Below are 26,832 nucleotides of genomic sequence, written 5' to 3' on the forward strand. Positions count from 1 at the left end.
TGCTGAAACAGACCATAATTTTTATAAACGTCAATTTTGTTTGGTTACAGAGCTACTGAATAGAAAATCAGACCCCTCCTGCCACACCCACTTGTCACATCCTCTCTTTCACAATTCGTTGATAGTTCTCTTACGTTTCATTATACATTACCTATAACCAATAGAAAGTCAAGATGTTAATATATCAAATGACGTATTGTATAACGTTGAATAGAATATTGTTACGAACTTAGAGCTACTTAGGATAAACGAATGTAGTTTCAGGTTACAGTTGGAAGTCATTATAGAAAGAAAAAAAGGTTAATTTAGGTTGATTTCGATTTTGTTTTCTTTTGTGGTTACGAGGTTGGTCGAGTTGACCGATATGATACCTTTTTGAGATAGGGTACATAAAATTATAAATATTTAGTGAAATAAACCGTTTGAAATTCATTTAGGGAGTTTTAGGGATTACACAAAGGAAATTTTAGATTTTTAGATGGCGAAAAGTATTTTTAATTTTGACATGAAAATCACTTTGCACTCAGACTAGTTAAAAAAAAAGAATCGATATTTTCACGGACAAATTTAAGTAAAAATACTTCATCTGATTATTTTTGTGTAAAAGGCATCTAATGTTTACTATAAGTTATTAGTATGTAAACTATTACGAGGTTACGGTTACGAGGTCGATCCCAGGGACGGAGCCCGTGTCGAAATTAAGTGGAATTTGTTCGTGATTTTCATATAATTTTGTAGAGAGTCCACAGTGCTCGGCTTTAAAGGCAAATGCTTCTTTCAATTTTGACGTGCGTTTTGTTTGTTTGTTGTTAACTATAAAGCTCCCAAATGGACTATTTATGCTTTGTCCACCGCATGTATCGAACCTTGATTTTGGGCGTTATGAATCCTCATAATTACCGCTGAACCACAGGGGAACATTTTGATGTTAATTCCACGCTATAATTCTAAAAACATTGTTATTTACTTGATACGAACGGCGTACACTAATTATTTGAAAGATTTTTGAAAATGTATCTCTGAAGCTATCCATGACAAAACAAAAACTGTATTATTTTTATACAAATGTAAAAATTACGAAATTATACAAAAATGTCTTCAAATTACTTGTATACTTGGTTTGGATTTCGCACAAAGCTACACGAGGGCTATATGCGCTAGCAGGCCCTAATTTAAAGGGAAGTCAGCTGTTCGACACCACCCACCGCCAACTCTTGAGCTACTCTTTTACCAATGAATGACCATCACATTACTACGCTCCCACGGCGGAAAGGGGAACCTCAGATTGCGAGTCGAGCGCCTTAACCACCAGGCCATTACTTGTACATTTGGGTTTATCAGATTGAACACGTTATTGAAATTATGAATCTCTTACTGTAAAACAAAAAGAAATGAAAAAGTTCAACAAACTTATTACTAGAAAACTAATAAGTAGCAATAATCAAATTAAAAACAAATTAATGTTGTAAACATAAGCGATAAACTTTTAACAAACCATCAAGTTGCCAACAACCTATTTCTTCATTAGGCTTAAACTTTAGCCCATCTCCAGATAAGATTCCAATTCTAGAATTTACTGCTTCTACATATATAGTAACCAAGAAACTAGATTTATTTGATCTCTTTATCGAATATAGGCTGTTCTTAACAAAGGCTTAACTAATGTTAGGCCTAGGACATGTAGACTTATATATTTTGATGTCAGCGATTAAAATTAGTTTCTATTATTCTAGAATGAATTGTGCCATTAGTTCATAAATGAATAAGCAAACACAACCAAAAAGTGAAGAGTAACTTAACAACTGAACTGAAAGAAGCCATTTGTTTTCATTTCGTTTGTGACTGAGCCAACAGACAAAGAAAAGAGTACTGTAGTAATGAACAGATTAAACTACAATAACAAAACACAGGAACATTTGGTGGATCAAGAATAAACTACCATAACATTTATCCTACTAAAACTACGGAAAAGTAAGTCCACAAGTTATTATGTGAGCTCAAAAAATATATTATACACCAACACAAACGCCTTTCGTACCTCTCAAAAAACAAAGCAAGAAACTCTACTAAAATCCTACTTATAAGATTATTTTACTGATATATATTGCCCTTTTGCCATGTTTATAAAAATGAAATAAAAAAAACAATCCTAAAAACACCGTTTATCATCACTGTCCATGTTAGTTGTTAGAGTGTTTTATTCACGTTGCTACATTATTTTAGATCAAACTTTATATATCTTAAGTGATATCACGATCAAGGATCAATTGTAAATATTTCATTCATTAAGCATATGACTGAGTTTGTTTTATTTTTGTTTATTTTACATAAACTCAGTTTTGTGTGCTTCAAATTCTATGTAGATATTTAGTTTTTATATTTTGGTCAAAAATAGTAACGATTTTTTATTTCAGTCATAAAACTTGTTTTTTCATAAATGATATAAATGTCTGTAATGTTTCGCTTTTATACATTGATTGTTTCATTAACTGTCCTTTTCGTTTTTCACTCTTTCGATTATTTCAATATATAAAAAAGCAAATGATTAATGGAATTCATAGTTTTGAAAATATATATTTTATGTTTGCACTCAAAATTAAATGTGTTTTTTTCATATATATGTACTGCGTATTAGATTTCTTTATTATTCAGAAGTTCTTGCTAGAGAGATAAGAGGAAAAGCGTAGAAAACCATAAATTTACGTTAACTTATAAAATTTCCTAAAGACACATTTTTATAAACTACTTTTTTGCTTATCCTAAGAGTAAACTTACTAAATAAATTTGTTTTTATTACATTTCTTTTGAGAATAGCTACAAACAGGTTCATTACTTTTCTACTCTTAAAATCTGTGATGCATTTCACCATTTATAATAAACAAACTTTTTTTTTCAGTTTTCTCATCAATTTTTTATTTACACCAACAACAACAACTAGGGAATACATGATCGTTTGCTTACATTTATTTTTATTTATTTTTTTGCTCTTTAAAGAACAATCAAGCAGTTAAATACAACAAATATGGCTTTCACATGTTTGGTTTAAGTCCCTCCTAGTGTCGTGAATAATTAAGAATCAATATTAGATTTGTATACACAAGAACAAAGTAATTGATTTTCACAGCAATATAATAATTACGTTATAACAAGTATTTTATAAGAAGTTGATTCAATTAATCTTACTGTCGATCTTCCTTAACTGAAAACTGTACTTCAAAAAGTATGTTAGACTAGTATTCAACAAAGCATCCTAGCTTCAGTTTCCTAATATATCAGGTTTCGTTATGAGGTATCTTTTCTTCAGACTTTCAACGTGTTTTAAAGATTAATGAGCCTCCTTTTAGTTTGCAGGTAGATGTTTTCTCTTATATTTTATCTCATTTACTTATAAGGCGAAACGTTTAGTAAATCAAATCTTCAGAAGTTTGTAACAGTAGCATGATCCACTTTTACAAAACAACTTAAACGCAGCGAAGGCTATACAGCATTGATATTTGATGTATTGACTTAGCTGAATTCGATTTAAAGCATGGCACCTTTACGTATTGTATCAATGTTTACGCTAACTTAGCTTATTTACATATACAATGAAGTCTTATTTGTTGAGGACGCGTAATAATTTCATAACACTTGAAAAATCAGGGTTTCGTCTACAAATATTACAGTATTTAAAATTTTCAATAAAACTGTTAACTAGAATGTTAAATCTATTTAACATTTTTACCAAAAAGGGATTTAAAAAATCCATAAATAATATTTTATTTATTAATTCAGTCCATCTTTTCTGTGCACCCTTCTAGCTTCCGTACTTTTTATTAAGTTTGAAGATCAAGTATAATAAGGTACCTACGGCATTCGAAACAAGTGCAAACCAATGAATTTGTTTCATTGTAACAACTACGCTTACCGAAAAACTTGTTCATAGCGTGCTAATTAATGTATACCTTGATAATTTAGTAATTGATACAGACAAAATACCTTTCGTGAGCACTTGGAATTTGGGAACATTTCAATAACATCACAGTTGGATGACTCGTGCTCGGATGTTAACATTGCATTGGCGTTTTAACACGAGTTTCTTTAGGTGTGTCATATCATTTCCTAATCCGGCCACGCGTGGTTAGCTTTGACAATTCCTCTTCAAAGTTTGCTTTTCTTGGTCCTGAACATACATTCTCAAAAAGCAGCAATATTATGATGGAAACAATAATGTTTTAAGTACAGCTATTCGATAATTAAGAACACTACTAAAACCTTCAATGTTGTTTTTCTTTAGGAAATAACACGAAAAATTTGCGATCCATAAATTCTCAGATGAATCCTGATTAACTCGAGATCAAAAGTTACTGAAGCATAAAGCCATTGAAATGTATTACGCAAATAGCTCGTACTAAGAAGATGATCAGGAAAAATATCATCTCTATTGTATTGTTAAATAATATTGAACTATCTTGTCCACGACCCATTATATGCGCTGACATATTCTAAGAATTCACACTTTTCTATGAGTGGTCAAATCACTATACAAAACAGAATGAAATTTTGATCTACATACAAAATGTATCACATCTAGTCCTTATCAAGTTAGAGACTTAACAGAACTTTAAACGTATGCCCTAACTCTAGACACGCTTATCTTCCCTTCATATTTTGAGGACTGGTTAACATAACCTATCGTTACGAGTTTTAGGTTATGAGTACAATGTTGAAAGATAGATACTCCTTTGCCCCTAAGTCCTTCTTGTGGTGTGGATGGACTAGTATTGTAGACTAGGGCACTTTAAAAGTCCTACATCAATTTAGTTGGTGTTCCCTAGAAGAAGACTCTCCTTTGAATCCCACTCGTCCATAATCAAAACAATGTTGCTTCTCTTGTAGCAGAAATTTCTTTTTTTTTTCATTATGTATACATACTGTATTAACTGACAAAATGAAATATTCGCACACAGCACCACTAATGGCAGAAAATAATTACAAAAAAATAATTTCATTGCTCCTTGTTTTAACAATATGTGCTACGTTTGTGAAGAGATTGGTTCCGTGCATCTTCTACAAATCCCATGTCCGCATGAAGACGATTCACTACCTTTTCTCCATCCAAAACTGCCATGACAACATTATCTGGTGGGGAGCGGAGAAGGTCTGGAAGAACTGGCGACCAGTCCTCTGGATCGATCTCTGTGGCCAAATGGTTCTGGTTTCCATATGATTCTATACTAAACTCATGGTTCAGTTTTGGTGAAGCTGTGTTAAACATGTGAACATTTGGAATCCTATCACAGTTCGAGCTTCTTTGGGTACTACCATGGATTTTGTCCACTTTTGGCTGCCGTGACAACTCAGGAGTAGAAGCTAGTGAATAATTATCGTGAGTAAGATGAAATCCGTACACCAATTGGTTTGATGTTGTTGGATGAGGTTTTTCTGAAGTTGATGTTACCAGTAGAGGTCGCTGGTCATATCCACTAGACGAGGAATGCTGGCTAAGATCAGAATGGTCACCATAATAATTTTCTGCTGGAGGAGACTGTTTGGTCAAGGACTGCCGACGGCCATACTCACTGTTGTTAGAACGCCCTCTAGTGTCATCTTCAATAGATTCGTAGATATGATCAGCAAATACACTGTAGACACCTGATGAATCAGAGTAAGGGGCGTAGGCCGGCTTTCTGTTACAAGGAACAACTTGAAACAGCTGATGACCACTACCACTTTGATGATGGTTGGCTTCAAACCCATAATGACCAGGGGAGCTAGCTCTTGATACGCTTGATAAGATTCCAATATGAGATGCTCTACCATTGTCTCTGTGTCCTTTCCTTCTCAAGGACCCTATAACTGGTACAGGAGTCTGAAGAGTGTCATCTTGGTTGACCACTATTGATGTAGATAGGTGATCTGTTCGAAAACCAAGACATGCCAAATTAACATCGTATATTATGCAAGAATAAACGTTTAACTCTTAATTATGTGGTACTATAATTTTAACGGCTTTATTTCTATTATTCAAACAGTATTTTTCAACTGAAATACTTCATATATTATATATTTTACATGAGCTATATTATTAAATATACTGACTAAGCTTTAAAACTTAAATTCGTCTAATAGATATTTCGAAGAATATAATTTTGAAGCTATACATTTAGATATTTAAAAATAAATCTTTTTACCTTGTATGGTGAATTTTGGGGAAATAAAACAGTTCTGTACTTGAGTATTCCTGAGATGTTGTGGGACCTGCAAATGACAATTTTGTTTTCATATTCCATGCAATTTGGAGTAAACAAGTTTCTAATAATTATAACACGTGTTTTAGATAAGCTCTGAGAGTCTTTGTTATGATAACTTGTAGTGAAACTAATTTCTGAAACCAAGAACCTAGTCTGTATACCTTACCTTTTTCTACCTTGTTACAACTACTAATACGCAGGTTGCTGACATGCTTGTGTGGATATCACAGTTAGGTAAAATGCTTTAAAAGACTTCAAACCACTTTACCTTCAAATGTAATTTTTATCTAGTAATTTCCCTGCTACTTTAGAAACGTGTCATTATGAAAAAGTTTTAACTTGTAAAGAATACAATTATTTTTGCACTGCAAGAAAAAATGCCGGTCTTTTACACCCTGTTATCTGTCTTAGTCTTTGTATAGTTACTATAAACTTATTTACCTACGAATTTGAGGAAATAACAAACACACTTCAGTGAAAAATTGCTAATTGGATATGATGGCAACAAACGATCTGTTGCCCGAAATCACCAATCAATAATTGACTTATTTTACCTCCTCCCCCGCCCTCTCCAGTTTTTAGTTTTACTAAGATCTGATTAATTAGAACTGTCATATATTATCTTTAGCCTACATCCTCGGGCCTATATGTAAGTCTTAAAGTTTAACAATTTATTGAAAATTTTGATCTCATTTTAAGAATCAATATTAAATCAAAAATGGTTAGGACTTTTTCAGATTTTAAATATACATCAGCAACTTATTGTATGACCAGTAAACGTATAAAGTACGCATCTGTCTAATTTCAGCACAACATTTGCCTAGAATGCTAACAAGACTTCTGACATGTTTTGTAAACCAGGCCTAAATGAATCAATGTGTTTTCACTGTTCCGCAAAAATTGTTGTTTGTAAAGTTTTGCTGCCTAAACAACTCTGCAACTCTTCATCTGTGAATAACCGAAATCTTACGTCAAAAATATGTCCACATTCATTTTACGGGTGTGAGCAAACTGTTTATAATTAAACCTAAATAGATCAGAATTTGCTCACTGTGCTGCAGAAATTATCATTTGCAAAATTCTGCTCCGACGTCACACATGCATAAATGTTGCCTGATTTTCAAGGCAACAGTGAAATGTGTTTTATACCACGTAATTCGTTCTCGGCCAATTACGGCAAAGAATTTATGTTAGTGGGTAGAATATCAACATTTATAATAGACTACTATTAAGTGACTAAAATAAACCAACTAAATTTTACAACGCTGAAAACGTTTGAGTAAAGCCACTGTTATGATTTTTAAAGCAACCTTTTGCACCCTTAGGAATGATAGAGGGTAGTATAAAAGTCTCAAAAGGATCATTTGAACAAAAGAAAAGGAGAATATTGTAACATCTGTTTAAATGGTTAAACCAGAAGAAATAGCAAATGTCATGCAGAAGAATGTGAGAATGGTTAAGTTGTGGATTAGTAAAATAAAGCAAGTACAGCAGTGAAATAAAACAATTATGTGATTTTATTGTTCGTGCAGTTAAACAGAACATTGTATGACTGAAAAGATATAAAATACATGCGTGGGATATGAACAAGCTGAGAGCTGCATAAGAAAAGACTGGAAAATTGTTAAAACATAAAAAAGGCATGGAAGGCATGCTGTTAAAGTATAGTCGTTGTCTTAAGAAAAAAAAATCACAATTGAGAACAGGCAAATAAATGGGTGCAAAAGAGCAGGTGCAATACCTGATGATAAAGAACAAACAGAAGGGGTAGTCAGAGGTACAGAGGTACCCACACTATGTTGGCTTGGTGGTAAGTTGGTTGGCATGGTAACTCTCCCTGGAATTTCGTTCCTCGACTGCTCATTTGGAGTTGCGGGAAGAAAGCATTTGGGTAGCCATTCATATCGCTGCATGAACTTTGACAGATCTTCTTTCACCTGAAATATTATTAATGACAATGTAAAGGATGTGGTGATATTACCCTTCAAAAGTATCAAGTAAATGTCTTTTAATACACTGACTTAATATCATAACCAGAGCTAGGGATAAGTGTAAAGGCAACATTTTATCTTGCTGGAACTGCAATTGTATTATTTGTTAATTTATTTTTACAGATTTCCTAATAAAGAATAATAATACTGTAATATGAGTTCATATATTTTTTAAGTGAATTTTATTATACTAATACCGTCTAAAGAGCTATTCATTATGCGTATATTGATAAGCTCTATTATATAAATGTTTAATATATACGTTTGACATTGGTTGTGTTTCTATGATTTATTAATTTAATCTGTTTTTTTATTGTTTTAATTTTTGATTAGTATGATAAGGTCAGATAAGGTCAGATGTAAGATACTTACATGTTCATTCTGCAGACAGTAAAACACAAAAACAAATAGGCCTAAGATGCAGTTTAAGACGGTAAAGATATAAGCCAGGAAATCTGTTCCTTCGTTGACATAGAGAAGACCCGCCGTCCATGTTAGGCCTAACAAACATAGTATGACAATAGCCCATCGTATCCACACCCTGAAAATTAGAATATACAAATATTGTAGAGAATATATTATCTTATTAGTCTAAACGAAAAACATAACTGGAAGGTTTGATATATTTTATAATCTTTTGTCTTTTGTTCATACGTGCTTAGTCAAAAAAAAAAAAGATTCCTTATTTAGAAATGTTATATTTGATAATTTTAATAAACAAAAACGTTGCAAGAATATGACCCAATTATTTTCATTTTAGATACAGAACTGTTCCACAATACTTAGTGGTTCAGTTCGTCTGAGCGTGTTTACGTAATTCTGTATATGCTTAACAGATTTACACAAATTACTCAAGCTGTAAGCAACAGTTTATTGGTTGAGCTGTAAAAAATTACAACAACCTGCTTACCTTTTGTAAAATTTAATAAGAAATGTATGGTCCAATTCAGGATTATTTTATTGGATAGTATCAATACACTTTTTTACTAAAATAGTGTGAAGGATAAAAAAAAAATATGGGCCGGACGCTGAGTTAACGGTTTGTGTTTCAAATATGAGAATTTGAGGATTCATGGTTCATATTTTGTGGCTTTGGGTGCCCTATAAGAATGAGAGTCAAAATCCCATTATTTGCTCTGACAAGAGTAACCCAAGAGTTAATCGGCGGTGGGTGTTGTTGGGTATGTAACTTCCTTATAGCCTGTAACTTCAAAACTAGGGCGGTTATGGGTAGATAACATTTTGCGCGAAACTTTAAAAACAAGACTTACTTTATATTGGTCAGCTTTGCTTCTTCTTTGCCTTTAACGACAGTAGAAATGCTGGTTTGGTGACACATAATGCAAGTTGCTATACACAGGAACACAGTCGAGCCCTAACAAAAAGTCCAATGAACACGTAATTAACGTACTAAGAACAAATGAACAATTTATGTAGATAACTCCATAATTACATATAATATTAACCCCGCTGTGTATAGACAGTAAAGTTTCACAGTTCAACTTAACGTATTATCCATTCTCTTTTAAAAAAACAACCATTGAGTCTATCTAGGGCACATTTTGAGAGTAAAATCACTTTCGTTATTGTTACAAAATTTGTAGTGCATACTAGAGGGATTTACACATTTTGATAAAAAGTTAATAAAAACAACCTTTACACTCCAGATATATAGAAAATAATTTTTTTATTATTATTTTAACCAACGTTTCGCCTTTTGCGGCTTCATCGGGGTTAAATACACAACTGTTTGATATTAGAATATTCGTTAAATTATAAAACTGCTTGCAATGCAGACTCTAAAAATAGAAAAGTTGTGTATATTAACCCTGATGAAACCGCATAGGCGAAACGTGTATTAAAATAAAGAAAATTCTTTTCTATATATCTGGAGCGCAAAGGTCGTTTTTTCTTAGCTTTTTATTAAAATTTCGTTCTTCACTTCTAATCGTTGACTTACTTATTCTTCATCATTCAGAACAACAAAACAATGAACTGAGCAGATAACCAGTATCAGATGTTAAGTCATATAAAATGAAAAAAGAGAACATTTCATTCAATTGTAGGATCTATTTATGTACTTCTGTAATAGAAACACTTCTTACTAAGGCTGAAAAATAATATTAGCTATAACTTAAACAAAACAATTAATAAGGTATGGCAATTTTTTTATTTTTTTGTTGCATCGTCGAGACGTCGAATGTTGTTTTTAGCTGTTGTTCTGGCTAGATTTTATTAAATATTCACTTAAATGACATTGTGTTTCTAGTCAATTCAATTATGGTATCATAATATCCATACAACTATATCCGTACGAAAAACCTATACTTTATCTGTTTAACTATCTATATTTATCTGTGTTTTTAAATTCGATAAGCCTAAACCTTTTTCCTTAAAGAAGTAAAAAAAAACACACAAAGCATTTGATGTCCACTAGATCTCCATTTTTTACGTAATGACCTCCCTTCTTTTGGTGTTGTAGCAGTGAGTTTGAGGGTTTATAACTATAAAATGAGTTCGATCCCTGCGGTGCAACTTTACTTTTAACAATAAATAAAAAATAGTATTTTTTTAAAATAAAATTTCAAATGTAACTACTTTCGGTATGCTAAACTCAAGTCTTGTAATGTATTCCTGAGCGTAGGAAATGCAATCAACAATAGACTATTCCAAGCAATTAGATATTCGTTACTTACAAAAAGAATGCCTACTGCCGGCCCAACAAAGCTGAAGATGAAGTAATTATCAGATCGTAGCCAACAATACTCGCTGGTCCCGTAGCTCTGGGGATCAATTATTGCAGAGACAGCAACAATAACTATTGGTACACTGTACGCCATAGCGTAATACCAACGAGCCCGGGTTTTTTCTGAATCATAAACTTCCACTAATAACACGTACAGATGAAATCCGTCTAAAAACATCCAGACAAATACGACCAGAAACAAATAATGAAGCAACCCGGCAACCAGGCCACATAGAGCCTGAAGATGAGTCTGGTTAATGCCTGCTGCAAAGACTAGCTCTGCCACCAGGAGGCACAAGCAAAGATTTTTGTGGATCGTAGTTCGGTCAGTTTGGGGTCCCCTGAAAATTAAAATAAGTAAATACTTTGTCAAATGAAATACAATAAAGAGGAGATGAGTTTTCAGAGAAGAACTCGAATGCAAATAATTTTGTTACACTTACACATTGACTAAAATACTATGAGCAACTTGTGTAGAAATATGAAAAATACCAAGAGCTTTATTCATCATAACACTAACAATTACAAAATTGGGCTGAAAAACTGATAATACGATACATACACGTATAATAGTTAGTGAAAGGCCAATTTTAGTTACCGTAAAACATGTACAGGTTAACTCTATTTACCTTACCACATACAAGATTAATTAATATTGATAGATAAAAATGTATTGATGAATTCAAGTCTATCTACCAAAGCACATACAAGTGTAAAATTAACTCAAAGACTCAGCTTTTTTGTTTTTACTAGTAACACTATTGGCTGAACATACTTACCGTAACACATACAAGGATACGGCCGTTAACAGAAGAAATATCACGCATATAGCACAGCCTAATGACGTCACTAGTTGAAGAGTCAACGTTTTGGCTGATGGTGACTAGATAAAATAGAAATCAATCAGTATGCAATTTTAAAGGAAATTATGTTCACAAATATTTGTTTATTGACCTTTATCAATGTGAAATAAAGTAAGCTCAAACGTATTTTTTGAAAATATACATCAATAATATTTTCTAAAAGTAATTACTTATAATTTTAATACATTTTCAAATCAGGTCCAGACAGATTTTTTTTCTTTACTGGAATAATTTGTAAATCAGCCCGATCTGAGTATGGATTTTTCTTTATTGAGATAAAGAGGGATTACCACACAACAGAAGCCTTTTACCTTATGTTTATCTGCGACCGAAAGGGTGTAAAATATTCTGAATGTATATACCTAAGATTTACTAAGAAGCTGTGAAGATTGGTTTACCTGAATATGCTTCACTTCCATTATTAAAGCAAAGTTCGTGAAGTGGTTACATGCACATGTTGTATGAGAACTATTCGACGCCACTGTCCAGCACCCTTCTCCAGACCATTCTCTATACAGATTGATTTATAAATGTGAGATGTAATATGAATCACATTATTACTCATCAATCGACCAGACTTATTAACACTAGTTCCAACAAGCTATAAAAATCAATCACTCTACTACTAATTGCACAACAACGTATTCTGAACAGAAATGTTTATTTACTGGAAAAGAAACAACTCCAGTATTGGGTTATTATAAAATAATTCTGTAAAGATTATTTTGGATTTTACACTATTGTGCAACAAGCGTAGTTTCTAGATTACTATAAAGCAATCATGATCGTAAATTATTATAAAAGCAATACTGTTTTTGAGATTATTACAAAAACGACCTGGTTTCTAGATTATTATCAAAACAACTTGGTTTACAGCTTATTATAAAAACAAGCCTAGTTTTTAAATCGTATATCGATTTCCAAACTAAAATAAAATAAGATTTATTATGAAGCTTGGCTGCTGCCTCCTGTACGAAAGATTCTCATAAAAACAAGAGTAACCAGTTTACGCTACTCTTCATGGAAAATCTTTTGTTATTGGTTTTGTATTAAATTATTTTCTAGAAATGTTCCGAGAATTGTCAAACTTATTTCAAAAAGTATAAAGTGGTATCTTACAGAAATGGTTCTTCTAGTATTTTATTATACTTTTATTTAAAATAATGACGACTGGCTAACATCATGGGCTGTAAAATTGAATTTTCTATATTAGGTCGTTATTATGGCATAACCAAAGTTTTTTTTTTATAGACAAGAAAAACAATTGATGTTTTCCACTTACCTTACTTTAATGTCCCAAAACACACATTGTGGGTTAGTAACATTTTCCTCCTATAGGGCGAAGAAGTTTTGATTAGAACAAGTTTTTGTGTATGTGATTTATTTAGTTAACAGACTAGAGAGAAGGCAGCTAGTTAACAGCACCCGCCGTCAACTCTCGGGCTACTTTTGTCTGACCTACTAGTAGGATTTACCATTACTTTTTAAACACATTAACGTCTACTGTAAATAACAAAGAGGTGCACTGTAAAAACACACTAAGCAGATTTTGAACATAAAAACGTCCCCAAGTTATAAACTGTGAAGCTGGACTGAGCATATTTAACAAATGAAAATATAATCCTGAGAAGCTCACGAAAATATGTTCTAAATAGAATTGCAAAATAAAAATATAGATCCTAAGGCTGCTATATTAAACATATAAAAAATGTATCTAAAGATTGAAGTATTACATTATCATCAATAATTTGTTTTTTCACCTGAACACAATAGGCTTATCGGCCAAGTCAGCTAGCCATCCCTAATTATACATACAGTGGACTAAAATCTAAGTGAGAGACCCTTATAATTCAGACATAGCCATCCCTAATCATACACACAATGAGCTAAAAAGCCAAGTGAGAGACCCCTATAATTCAGACATAGCCATCCCTAATTATGCATACAGTGGACTAAAAAGCCAAGTGAGAGACCTCCTATAATTCAGACATAGCCATCCCTAATTATACACACAATGAGCTAAAAAGCCAAGTGAGAGACCCCTATAATTCAGACATAGCCATCCCTAATTATGCATACAGTGGACTAAAAAGCCAAGTGAGAGACCTCCTATAATTCAGACATAGCCATCCCTAATTATACACACAATGGGCTAAAATACCAGGTCCGATACTCTTATGGTTTAGGCATAGCCAACCCTTATTTTGAACTGCGTACCAGAGGTAGAGTAACCAGACGGTAACACCTGCCACCTGAAGCAGAAGGATCAATTCTCACTTATAGTTCATCCACAGCTGGAAGTGCGAAGCGTGTTTGAATCCCACACTAACCGATTATGAACAGAAGCATCATATAAAAATACTGCCATGAAGACTGCAGTGTGATGTATTACTCACCACTTCCGTGGGCTAATAAAGAATGGAGGAACAGGTTAAATTAATTAAATTTCTAGAAAGCTACTGTGATGTATCATGTTATGAATAATCAAGTAACCACGTCGTAGCACTACACAAGGTAACGTATTTTAAGTTTTCATAGCACTTCGAGGTGATGACATAATTGAAAAACCCTAATATTTATTTGAACAGGTTTCACATTATATGATCTTAATTCAAATTGGACAAATGATTAGCTCGTCTACATTTATTTTTGATAGACAAGACAAACATTATTGTTTTACACAGCAAAATATCTTGTTTTCTCAACACGTATAACTTTAATTTTAGAGATAGAAACTATATGCCACGCTACCTGGAGATGTTTGAAGGTGATCTGCACTGGTTCCAACAAACGCACAAACCTTCTTCTTCCCACGGACGCGGCAACAACTCGAGAATTGATGACCCATGTACCATTAGTAATATCTTGCCCTCGAGTCACGTGAGAGTGGAAATTGGCATCTGGTCTTAGTAGTTCATCAACTTTATTGTAAAGACGAAGGACTACACGGGCTAGTCCTGAAAACAATAAAACACGTCGTCACTCGGTTATTAAGGCGAAAGGTTACATAGGCTAGTCTTACAACAACAAAAAATGGATCTCCACTTTATTGTAATTATGAAGGACTACACGGGTTATCCTACAAACAGCATGATAAATCCCCATTCTATACATGATTACTTGCAAATAGAGGGCTCACACTCTTACATCAACACCTTTCTATTTTTCTTACTTAAGATATATAGATTCTTACCATGATTAGAATATTCCACCAAGGACTGAGTTGGAAGAAGCAGCGAATCCTCGACCCTAACCCAGCTCGAACCCGGGACCTGGGTTGGTAAAGGAAACACTAGGTTTTGTGTTTTCCTGACGTCTACAGCCTCGACCAGCATTACTAGAAACACACACATGTTATGTTTATTCAATAAAAACACTTTCAATGTGTTTATACTCGTGATTATTGACACCATTAATAAAAAAAAACATTTGTGAACATTTATATGAAGAAATTTTAGTTGTTTTTGTTATATTGAAAAAACAAGAATGACATAGAAAATGTCAGCGGGAGTAATGTGCCCGTTTCTGGGCTACATTCTTGCAGCTCCCTGGTGGCCTCCCAGTGGCACAGTGGAATGTCTGCGGGCTTACAACGCTAGAAACCGTGTTTCGATACGGGTGGTGGGCAGAGCGCATATAGTCAACTGTGTAGCTTTGTATTTAACTTCAAACAAACAAGCTCCCTGGTGGCTCGGCGGTAAATAGGAAGGCTTATAACGTTAAAATCGGGTTTCGATACCTGTAGTGGGCACAACAACAAACAACTCATCCTTGTAAAACAATCAATGAGTGTTCTTATTGTTCTTCTCTTCCTTCGGAATGCAAATAAAGGCGTTCAAAACAAGAAATTGTGATATTTATCTTTGTAAGCACTTTTTATAACAATAAAATATGTCTTATTATTCATTTTCAATATTCTAATTTCACCTTGTTTCTGGTACGAATCATCAAACATACTTTGATTTGTAAATAATCTATATAATAAGATTCAATGTGTGTGTGTGTGTCATGTAACTCCTAAACTGCTGGTTACACCAACTTTTAAGTGGTACCAAACGAATCATCTCGGTCCCGAGGTTTGCACAAGAGTAAAAATGTTCACACCACCCCTTGAGGAACCCAGGGATTTCCCGAAAACTCCTTCTCCTAAAATGCTGGACTCCCAACTTCTGAGTGGTGCCAAAAAAAAAATAGTCTCGGCCCCGAGGTTTGTACAAAGGTAAAGCTTTTCACCCAACCCCTTGGGGAACCTGGGTATTTCGCGAAAACACTTTTACGTAGATTCCCAGAAGGCGGACCCAAAATTTAGCGTTGATTTACATTAGAACAGGTAAATAAGTAGGCCTACTAATTACCGTTCGTAACTTGGTTAAAGAAATTAAATTTTCGTTATAGCGGCAATGATCATTAAACTGAAAAAAGTTAAAAACAGTAGTTCAAGCATTAAATATGCATTATAGCGGCTCTGTAAATGTAGGCCACCGGCCTACGGGTTCGCTAGTAACGTCATAGTTCCGTTATTAAGACACGATCTTCCTCTTATCTTGTAGATACTTAATATTTTAAGCATATTTTCATAAATGGAGACAAAACTTAACAGTGTGTAATCTTACAGGTATCATGCACATATATTGTATATAAATATAAAAACAGTATGTACGTAAACAGTGTACTCGTTTTGAATTATTGACATTTTCACGCTTAATAAGACTACGAATAGCCTATAAAATTAACAAAATAAAGTCATTCTTTTTAGCAGGTCTTCGCTTTGATTGCTATAAAGACGGCGTGTTTCAGTTATTTTACTTTTACAGCAATGAAAGCAGTTATGCTCAGGATATTCAGCGACGTCTGTCATTTGTTTATTAATTCATAGGGTTTGGTATAGAACAGCTACATTTAACAATACAAAGAAATCTGTAACGTTAGTACAGCCAAACTATTCAAGTTTCTATGAAAGTCACAACATTCATTGCAAAGTACGTAATCAATAACTGAGACAACAAAATATGTCATTTAAAATTGCTACGGATACTAGTGATTCTTTTACATAACGATTGATGTACATGCTATCTTGGTAGACTTACAAACATTTGTCTTGGCCATTATGAAGCTACTTTCTTGAGTTAACGACTCTGACAACAGCAGAGCTCCTTCTTCTAATCCTTGAAGTAGGTCTGACGTCACTTGTCTACATTCTGATGATGTCAAATCCTTCCAGGCTTCATTCTGCTTGTCACCAAGTAGATTGCTGACCGTTTCTACAATTGACTGTAAAAAAAACCCAATAAAAAACATTTATTATTTACAATCTTTTAAACAACAGCTTCTCTCGTAAATGATGTAGAATAATGTTTTCAAACTCACGTTTTAATAAAAAAGACGATTAAGAGACAATGAGATTAATCTGGTTTTAATTTAAGTGTTTTTGTAAAATAGTGAGGAGACTGATAAACATAAATACAGGATTTACATGCAATTTACTCTTTCTAGATACGTCTGTGAGTATGAAAACAATATATAAGATTAAGTGAAAAACATATTTCCTCATGTTCAAAAGGAATTCGTATATCCAATTTCATAAAATAGTAGTATCTGTAATTCTAATGCACCAGTTAAATTTTTAGTTAGCTTATCTTAATCAATAAAACCGCTCTGTATATTTACCTACGTCTACGTGAAAAACCAGACAATATTAAACCAAGGTGTACAGATATTAGTTGAAATGTAGTGAGAAGTGGTCCTATTCCTAACACAAGATCTGGTTAGCTAATCTGTTTCAGGTTAAACTATTACATACTTTTACATTATATAAAATACAAATTTAACTGGCCATTTAATCACCTCTAGAAGTTCTTTAAACACCTGGCGTCGATGCCACATATCCAGAAAGTTCTCCATACTGTCCACCGCCCGCGACAATGTCTGTTTTATGATGGTCACCACATGGGATACGTCTTTACTGAACAACACTTTAGACAACGTCATAAGGGCCATTTCTGATGTAATACTCGTTATGGAGTCTCCTCCTTGCATCTGTTTTGAAATCAACTAACATATTAATAAGCTCGTAAAAAATTAAAGATTATTCCTGTATTGTTATTAACTCCTTCACTGCCATGAACATGCGTGTATAGGATACACCATATAATAACTAACTTTTGTTTTAGCCTTGAAATGTATACTATTAATCACATAAGTTTAGAATTCTGTACATCCGTGATGAAAGGAGATTCCCTTCAAACTTTCGAAATTTTACCAGTTTCAAGTTGTAAATAAGTAATGGAATACTAAAACGTATCTCTTTTTATGTGTATCTAATAGCAGAGATAAAATTAAATATCGTTAAGAAAAAAACTAGGTATATTCAAACTTTTCAGAAATAATTTATATATTGCACTGGCTTGATAACTTTTATGGATTTTATGTGCCTGGTATGTTGAAGATGACGTTTCGAGTTGCTGGCGCAGGTTTTCACTAAGTCAAAAATGACGAGTTGTGGGGTGTAATAAAGAAAGAAGGCGTGGCAGTGAGAAAGATTTGAAATGGCAAGTGCAGCGACGGGAGATACAAACAGTAAAGATACAAACCGCGAATTTCTTCTATATTACAACTCATCAGGTCAAACATGATGAACACCTATCTTAGCAGTTTGAAACGTAGGTGGATGCAGTTCGTAAAAGTTTCCAATCCAGTGCAGCCTTATCTTCCTAGACTTTATATTAAACAAAAATAATTACTATCTTGCGTATAATTACTTTAGCAGAATTCAAGAGAACTTTCAAAGGTTTTTCAGATGCTCCAAAAGAAACACTGATCTCATTCCACAGAGAAAACTGAGCTGTGTAGCTAAATTTACGTACAATCATTACAGGAGAGCTTCTACCATATATCTTACTTCACCACATAATAAACAAGCTATGCGTGATCGACGACTGACAGACGATCGAGGAACTAATCCCAGAAATACTTCTTTTCATGACTAAGACCATCTTAACGTTAATGTAGTGGTAAGTTATGATGACATGTGTCTATTCTTGATGTTAAACAAGAAAACATTTATTTAATATACTGAGAAAGAGAGAAATGCACTAAAGTGAATGTATTATCCCATACTCCACCTGAAGCTGCGTTGAAGGAAAGTCAAGTAAACAGTCTATATGGATAGAATTTTAATACATAACACGCGTTTCAACTATATTTAATAATAATCTTGTTCTTTAAATGAAAATGATCCGATCAAAAGTGATCACGATGGTATTCCCATTATAATGCTTCTCGTGTTTCTTGAAAACATTTTGTATATTTGTTTGGTGTGAAACAATTTGATTTGTTTTGTACTCTGCAGGGATCAATATTCAACGTAATCATCTTTAATGTTGTGCATTTGTTTGGTGTGAAACAATTTGATTTATTTTGTACTCTGCAGGGATCAATATTTCGCGTAATGATCTTGATTTTGTGTATTTGTTTGGTGTGAAACAATTTGATTTGTTTTGTACTCTGCAGGGATCAATATTCAACGTAATGATCTTTAATTTTGTGTATTTGTTTGGTGTGAAACAATTTGATTTGTTTTGTACTCTGCTGAGATCAATATTCAACGCAATCGTTTTTAATTTTGTGCATTTGTTTGGTGTGAAACAATATGATTTGTTTTGTACCCTGCAGGGATCAATATTCAACGAAATCATCTTTAATTTTATGAAAAATATCCAGAAATATAAAGTTGTCTCTAGAAAATGCTAACATTGTTTTATTATTTATATCAGAAGTATTTTTCAAACAAATGAAAACATTACATTTTTTTCAACAGAAAAAAAAAAGACATATTTCAGAAAGTATATTTTGTTAGCTTAGGCACTGTCTGGATATTTTTTCTTTATGATAACGGAATGAATATCAAGATTACGTTTTCGTTCGATAAATAGTATTAGCATATTCGATAAACTATATGAAACACCAATCAATGATATTAACCGTTTGCATGTAAATAATACAATGAGCTTACTCGTTCTCGTAGGTTGTCTACCCAAATTGATTTACATTCATTCAGATTTGGTTGATCCGGTGTCCAGCTGACTGTTTCCTCGTCACATTTCCATCTTGCTAGCCCTTGTTTGCAAAAATAATTGTAATTTAACTATAAGTACCATCAGCAAACATAAACCATTAAAACGTACGATCACGACATGCTTGATACAATATTATTCAAGTTTTAAACATTTTCTTATAATACATTGAAGGAATTAAGATGACAAAGTTTACAAAATGTTACAGACTTTTTTGAAATATGTAGCAAAACGTTGAACACACACGTCATAATGCAATTAGTAAATATAGAAATTAGTTCCTAATTTACACTGCGGAAAGAGACCAAAATTAGTAAATTAAGACGTAAGAAAGAAGGTGAAGACATGTAAATTAAACAAAAGGTATGATTAATTATTATATGTAGAAACCCACAAATTTACAATGAAGTGATGAAATAATTCGTTGTTTTTTTTTTTGCATTTTAAACTAAAAACAGCTTGTCTCAGGGTGGGTTAAACATTATTGAATGATCCTATAATTTAAAATTAAAATGCAAATTTCTCAGTCTTAACCTGATGTATATTAGATTTAAAATTTTTAAAATGGGGTTAATATTTTCAGATTTTGCTGGAATAGAGTGAACGAAGCGAAAACAATTTGGGTATTTAAAAATTGGTTCATATATTGCATTAAACAAGAAGTGATTACCGTTATTTTTATACCTTTTAAAAATTTATGAAATATATTAATTCTAGTAACACTTGTCAGATTTCATATTGAAGTTCTTTGTTTGTAATTAATTTTTCGTTTAGACCATTCGCTGCGTTCTTCTCATGTTAAACATATGATGATTTCTGCAATTATGAGACAAGTGATGTTACTTTTAAGGCTAACTTTCGTTACTATCTGGATTGTTCTGTAAAACACAATATTTTATAGAAAATCAAATACAATGAAAAGTGACACAATCGTTCTCTTTATCTCATTTAAAATTAAAACGTTCAAACTTTCTTACCAGTGGCTCCACCAGGACACTTCTGGACAGCTATTTCTCCAGCGCGGGTCCAGTTCCATCTTAGATCTCTGGAGTAAATGGGCGGACACATTTTATGTGGAGTGAATGGTATTGGAGAAGAAATCACTGATGTTGGCTCTAAAAAATAAAAGGAAGGTAGCTTTAAAATGTTTGCTTCTATACATGTAAAACTTTATACTCAGGAAAGAATACATTCAAAGTAACTCATATACCTATGACCAAAGTCCAGGTTTCGTTTATCCATTTTATATTATGTGACCTGTTTTGATAAGGACGTAATTTGCGAGTCGGGTTGGTTCAGTCTGACAATTCTAATCGAATTACACACTCTTTTGAGCTAAATAAATCAATTATGCCTTGCAGCTGATTTTCTCACCTGGTTAGTAGTGACTGAAATTACATCTGGAAATCCAAAGAAGTAAAAAGCAAACAAACAAGGCAATCAATAATAGAATAATATAATCTATTGTAACACGGGATGAAAAATGCTAGAGGTTGGATGACCTTCCCGTGGAACGTGGTTAGTGATAGAAAGGTTTATGAAAATCTATTAATTTTATTAAGATAAGATTGAACATGAGTTACGTGAATGAGGCAGATTCATTTATTCTTGTTGTACATGTTGTTTTCTGAAGAATTTTCTAAAACTAACTTTTTCGGTATTCAAAAAGTAATATTTTTTGACGTCCTCAGGAATCGTACAGATCTTTAAGCCACACAATTTTAAAAAAATCAATAAAAATACAACCATCACCGAGGTAGATATTAAACTTTCCTCGAAGCTTTAGGCCTATAGTGAAAAGTTTCATAACGACGAGATAATAGAGTCTTTTATGAATATATAAACATGAAAAAATCATCTCCTTAGTAACCTTCATAGAGGCAGACACGTAAAGAAAGGCGCGTTGAAAGAAATGTTGTGTTCTTTGTGTACATTTAATCCTCAAGGGTATTAATCACTACAAAATACCATTCAGAATAAAAGATGTTACAATAATTTCTTCGATGGATAAGCTTATTTTTTGTACTGTTTTGTTTGCAAACTGAAGGTATTATTTTGCTTGAACAAAATGGGTTACACATGGAACGAGGATTTTCTGAAAAAATGTCAAACATATATTACATGAACGTAAGAAAAGATTTTCCCTATATATATAACTTTGTATCTCTTTCGATAAAAATGTTAAACTTATGATTATATAAAGGTTAAAAATCAACAATTTACTTTTCAAATCACTCTCGTCATTGTAGTCTTCAAAAACATTACTTTTGAAGTAAGGAGGTAAAAACGGAATGCTTGTAATCGTGGTTGTACTTGTTGATGATGTTGTAGTGGTGGAAGTTGTTGATGTCGTTGTCTTTCTTACACTGGCTAATGTCCGACTAACACTTGAAGATGTCGAGCTAGGAAGTGGTGAAGGCTCATGATCCCTCCCAACGATGTTGACCCTATTTGTCGTGTTATTTTTTTCTGACCTGATATTTGCGTCTCCTGGTTTGAAATAAGTGTTGTTAGGTTGTGGAAATATCGGCGTCGTAACAACAGGTACAATCGATTCTTCTGCTCCGATCGAGCCACTGTGGGAGTTAGCTATTGCAAGAAAGGATGCAGTAAATCAAGAAAATAGCAATAAAACATGAAATAAAGTAAGAGTCAGGATAATATCACAGAAATACAGATCTTTTGCTAGGAATAAAGCCTCGTTATAATATCTGTGCGTATACCACGCTAATCGTACAGCCTAACCTTAGAACAGAGTCTTAGCGTTAAGGAACTATAATAATTTAATATATATTCTTTATGATAGAAATTATACCTCAATTGTCATGGGAAATAAAGGCTTGTATCACTCAAATATAACGTTAAACGTAGAAAATAATATTCGTAATGCAATAAAAGGCATCTGAAACAAAACGTTCATTCTGCAACATAAAACGCTATTACCAATGCTGACTTTCTGCTTTGCTGTTGTTAACTTATTGTGTTTTACAGTAACCCCCTTTCAAAGGCTCAGATACAATTCTGAAGGTTTATAATGCTAAAAATCGGATTTCGATACCCATGGTGGGCACAACACAGATAGCCCATCGTGCAGCTTTGCGCTTAACAAAAAAACAAACAGTAAAAATGATACTTAACGTTTGATATTCTTTGATAGATTTTTTAAAATCTTCTATTCGGTTTTGTCAGTTTATCGTTCAAGAAAAATAACTTTCAGTAAATGAAAAGTTGATTTTGAGACTTTGATAAAAGAAATGATATCGTGAAAGAAACTTATATATTAAACTGTACACATTTTTTGTGTATCAGTAATAGCTTTTCTGCTCTGTATACTATTAGACTAAAGGACTGCACCACAGTGTTAACTTACGAGGTATACAATGATATTGAACCTCCAAATACTTGACTGTCCCTGGACATGGATCGTCTTCAAATGTTTCACTGGAAACGTGGATACTGCAGCTGGACTTTTGGCTACACCTGAAACACACGGAAAGACAAAATGAACAAATAAACTTCGTAAATATTAAGCGTGTTAGTTTAGTAATTTGTTTCAGCTAAACTATGTAAAGTCATTTCTAAATATTGGTATTTAAGATATGCTCTAATATTTAGTTTGAAAATGTGTAACGAGAAGGTGCCTTAAATGCAGTGCAGATGTTAAATCTGATAGCTATCAATCTTCAGCAAAATGAATAAATTAAGTTTGCAATGCATATATATATATAGATGGATGGATGATTAAATAGACAGATAGAATTGAAGCTTAAAATATTATTGTACTGATAATTCATTTTAGTATAAAAAGGAAATATGCAAATGTTTTCTATCCTTTAATTCTTTTGTAAACCATCCCTTTAAGGTTTGTCTAACAATTATTATCAATCATATGTTTACCTGTCTTTCATAATGGGGAACGACCAGTACGACATGCAGCTGACGCTCCAGTCAACGACTCCTTTGTCGTTACATATACTCATACTGAATCTTCCATAATTCGCCCTAACTAATCGAATTTGTTTACCACCAGTACATGATATTCTTAAATGTCTACCTTCACAGGCGTAGGTGGTTTCGTATTCGTCTCTCTCTAAAGAAAAACAAATAGGGTTATTTTAAACAACCACAGATCTTGTATTTCAGTGCTACACTCGCAATAGAAAAAAAACAGAACTCTCCTTTGTAATTATATCGTAACTCGGTATCTAAATATTATTTCACAATTTAGAAATAACTAATGTATAACAAAAAATAAGTTAACATCTTAGCTCATATTTATTAAATGCAAAATTTTGGAATTCTATTTCAACAATAACAAAAAATTGAATACACACATATATTTACAAAACGAAAAAAAAAAACAACATTATAATGAGGCCAAAATTCAAAATTATTCTACCATTACCAGTCCTCATTGTCATCCTTAAGTCATAATGTCTGTAGTTATAGCACCCAAACGCGTTGGGGATATTCCATCTATCAGATAAGATCCCTACGCCGATGTAAAACTCGCCAGCAAATAAGGAGAATCAGTTAAGGGTTGGGAGTTAAGTGCTTGAACCCACAACTCTTGCTGCCTTTCGCTGTCTGCAGCCAGGCCAGTTGTGGGAAGACAGTTACCCTTAATATTTAGATATATCCTTATAAATATTAAGGGTAACTGCCTTCCCACAACTGGCCTGGCCGCAGACAGCGAAAGGCAGTAAGAGTTGAGACGTTGTGGGCCCAAGCACTCAACTTCCAACACTTAACTGATTTTACTTAGCTGCCGACGAGTTTTACATCGGCGTAGGGATCTTATCTGATAGATGGAATATCCCCAACGCGTTTGGGTGCTATAACTACAGACATTATGACTTACGGATAAGAAAGGACTGGTAATGGAAGAATAATTTTGAATTTTAATATCATTATAATGTTGTTGTTTTGTTTTTGTATTAAGTTCATTATTATTTTATAGTGCTGATTTTAATCGCCTATGGACAATTAATGTATTTTATAGCATTATATATATATATAATGATGTAATATCACAATAAATATTATAAATTTTCACGCCTTACATAAGACAGTGGTTAATCAAGTAAATCAATCCATACACTATTTCCTCAGTAAAATGTTATAAAATGTTAACAAAGATATTATAACACTGTTACACGTAAGGAGAATAATGAATGGCATTGTTTTACTCTACTTAGAAAGTAGTGTACAATTTTGTGTTTGTTTTCTTTTGTTTAGAACATTATGCTGTTTATACTTTTGTTGAAAAAAAAGAACGAAATTATGACAAAAAAGAAATAAATAAACAAGTAAAATCTTATTGTTGCAATAACTTAAGAAATCTCCGTACAGGATTGGTGATTTCCGTAATTACAATACTGTTTAAATATAAAAAAGGTATATCTTGAAAAATATAGACGCGTAATAAAAAATGTTCGGAAATAAAATATCTGATATAACTGAGTGAGTTTAGAAAAATCAAAGAGAAGCTAGTAAATCAAATCACTAATAAATAGGTTACCTAAAAGTGGGGGCCGTAAGGAAAAATTCGGGATGGAAACTGAAATAAATAAAAATACGAAAAAATAAATGGATGTATAAATGAATATATAAACAAAGTACAATAAATAGGAACAAATATATTAATCGAGACTACATATATATATAAGTTTATACAACAGACAGATGAGAATGGTACAAACATATTTAATGAGAATATGAAATATAATTAAAATAATAAATTAAGAAAAGGGGATACAGATTCTTTACTATTAATCTTCGAAAATATTTTAGTGATTTTAGCTTTTAAAAAAAAACAAAGAACTCCAACAACTTATATACATATATGAGTGCGCGTGTCTATACTTCATATAATATCAGAAGAAAAACTTCCATATAATAAGCTCTTTATGAACATAACGATGATAAGAACAGCTTTATCTTAAGCATTATTTTAGTTGTTTCACTGTCGCTAAATATCATTTCCCGACAGTAAGATTATTTGAGAGAAGATCATCTCAGAAGACTTCTACGTGTCAGATACAGACTTCGAGTGTCCGCGATGTTAATTTCGATAGTCTTATCAAAACTCTACGAAACGTTTTGAAAGTAGAAGTCCATAAATTGAGTTTTTTTATCGATTCTACTGTTTTCTGGGATTTCTCCGCGAGCCAAAGAACTTGCATTAAAAGCAATAAAAAAAAAGAATGTAAAGAAAGAGAAGAACACGCGAGATAACCAACAGGGAATAAAAGTCCAATGGTCTTTTGATGACGATCTCTTTTAGTCAGACATCGACTTGTCCATTAGTACTGCTTCTACCAATGAAAAGTGGTACGTTAAAAGCTCCAACCAACTGGTGAACCTATTGTCGCTTCTAGTGATGAGCCACGAAATAGTTCTTTCCATAAACCCACCTGAGACACACTCAGGCCGATTTCAGATGAAATGTCAGAATAAACAAAGAATCGACCGTTACCCATTTGAGTTTTTTAAAGCTCTTATTCATTCCAAAAATAATAATTTCTGGAATAAAAGTTGAAACCATGTTTACTTATACCAACTTAATGTTAAAATAACGTGTTATTTTACCTGATTTCATAATGTGCGAATAACGTGCTGCTTTACCTGATTTTAAACAAAACTAAGTAAATTAAAAATGTATATTTCGTTTTATTTTCTCAAAATTTGGCGTAATAAAAAAACATTTAGATTATATTATAAAACAAAAAATACACCAGAGAACCAAAATCCATTCACAAAGGAAGGGTTGTTTTTTTTGTTTTGTTTATTAATTTCGCGCAAAGCTACACGAGGGTTTGTTGTTTGTTAATTATGCACAAAGCTACACAAGGGCTATCTGTGCTCTGCCCACCACGGGTATCGAAACCCGGTTTCTAGCGTTGTAAGTCCGCAGACATGCCGCTG

At 32.8% G+C, this 26,832-nt stretch overlaps 1 protein-coding gene across 7 annotated transcripts in view; it reads right to left on the minus strand.

The window, feature by feature from the left end:
* Nucleotides 1-3,320: 3,320 nt before the first annotated feature.
* Nucleotides 3,321-26,832, minus strand: part of LOC106462303 (latrophilin Cirl-like) — a 96,035-nt gene continuing 72,523 nt past the window's right edge. For 3 of the 7 annotated variants that reach the window (XM_022389809.1, XM_022389801.1, XM_022389816.1), the window contains exons 3-21: nt 25,427-25,465; nt 23,803-23,995; nt 23,276-23,385; nt 22,129-22,494; nt 20,883-21,020; nt 19,845-19,948; nt 17,678-17,869; nt 16,921-17,104; nt 15,027-15,170; nt 14,585-14,790; nt 13,116-13,165; nt 12,232-12,343; nt 11,750-11,853; nt 10,921-11,311; nt 9,496-9,599; nt 8,597-8,765; nt 8,027-8,170; nt 6,174-6,240; nt 3,321-5,898 (exon numbers count right to left, since the gene is read on the minus strand). In XM_022389809.1, coding sequence (XP_022245517.1) covers nt 5,003-5,898; nt 6,174-6,240; nt 8,027-8,170; nt 8,597-8,765; nt 9,496-9,599; nt 10,921-11,311; nt 11,750-11,853; nt 12,232-12,343; nt 13,116-13,165; nt 14,585-14,790; nt 15,027-15,170; nt 16,921-17,104; nt 17,678-17,869; nt 19,845-19,948; nt 20,883-21,020; nt 22,129-22,494; nt 23,276-23,385; nt 23,803-23,995; nt 25,427-25,465 — 3,713 coding nt within the window. In that variant the 3' untranslated portion in view covers nt 3,321-5,002. Of the gene's footprint in view, nt 5,899-6,173; nt 6,241-7,974; nt 8,171-8,596; nt 8,766-9,495; nt 9,600-10,920; nt 11,312-11,749; nt 11,854-12,231; nt 12,344-13,115; nt 13,166-14,584; nt 14,791-15,026; nt 15,171-16,920; nt 17,105-17,677; nt 17,870-19,844; nt 19,949-20,882; nt 21,021-22,128; nt 22,495-23,275; nt 23,386-23,802; nt 23,996-24,310; nt 24,440-25,426; nt 25,466-26,832 lie in introns of those variants that run through there. The other 4 variants (XM_022389825.1, XM_022389839.1, XM_022389821.1 and 1 more) reach the window with 4 other exon arrangements.

Source organism: Limulus polyphemus, unplaced genomic scaffold (assembly GCF_000517525.1).
Source record: "Limulus polyphemus unplaced genomic scaffold, Limulus_polyphemus-2.1.2 Scaffold45, whole genome shotgun sequence".
NCBI lineage: Eukaryota > Metazoa > Arthropoda > Merostomata > Xiphosura > Limulidae > Limulus > Limulus polyphemus.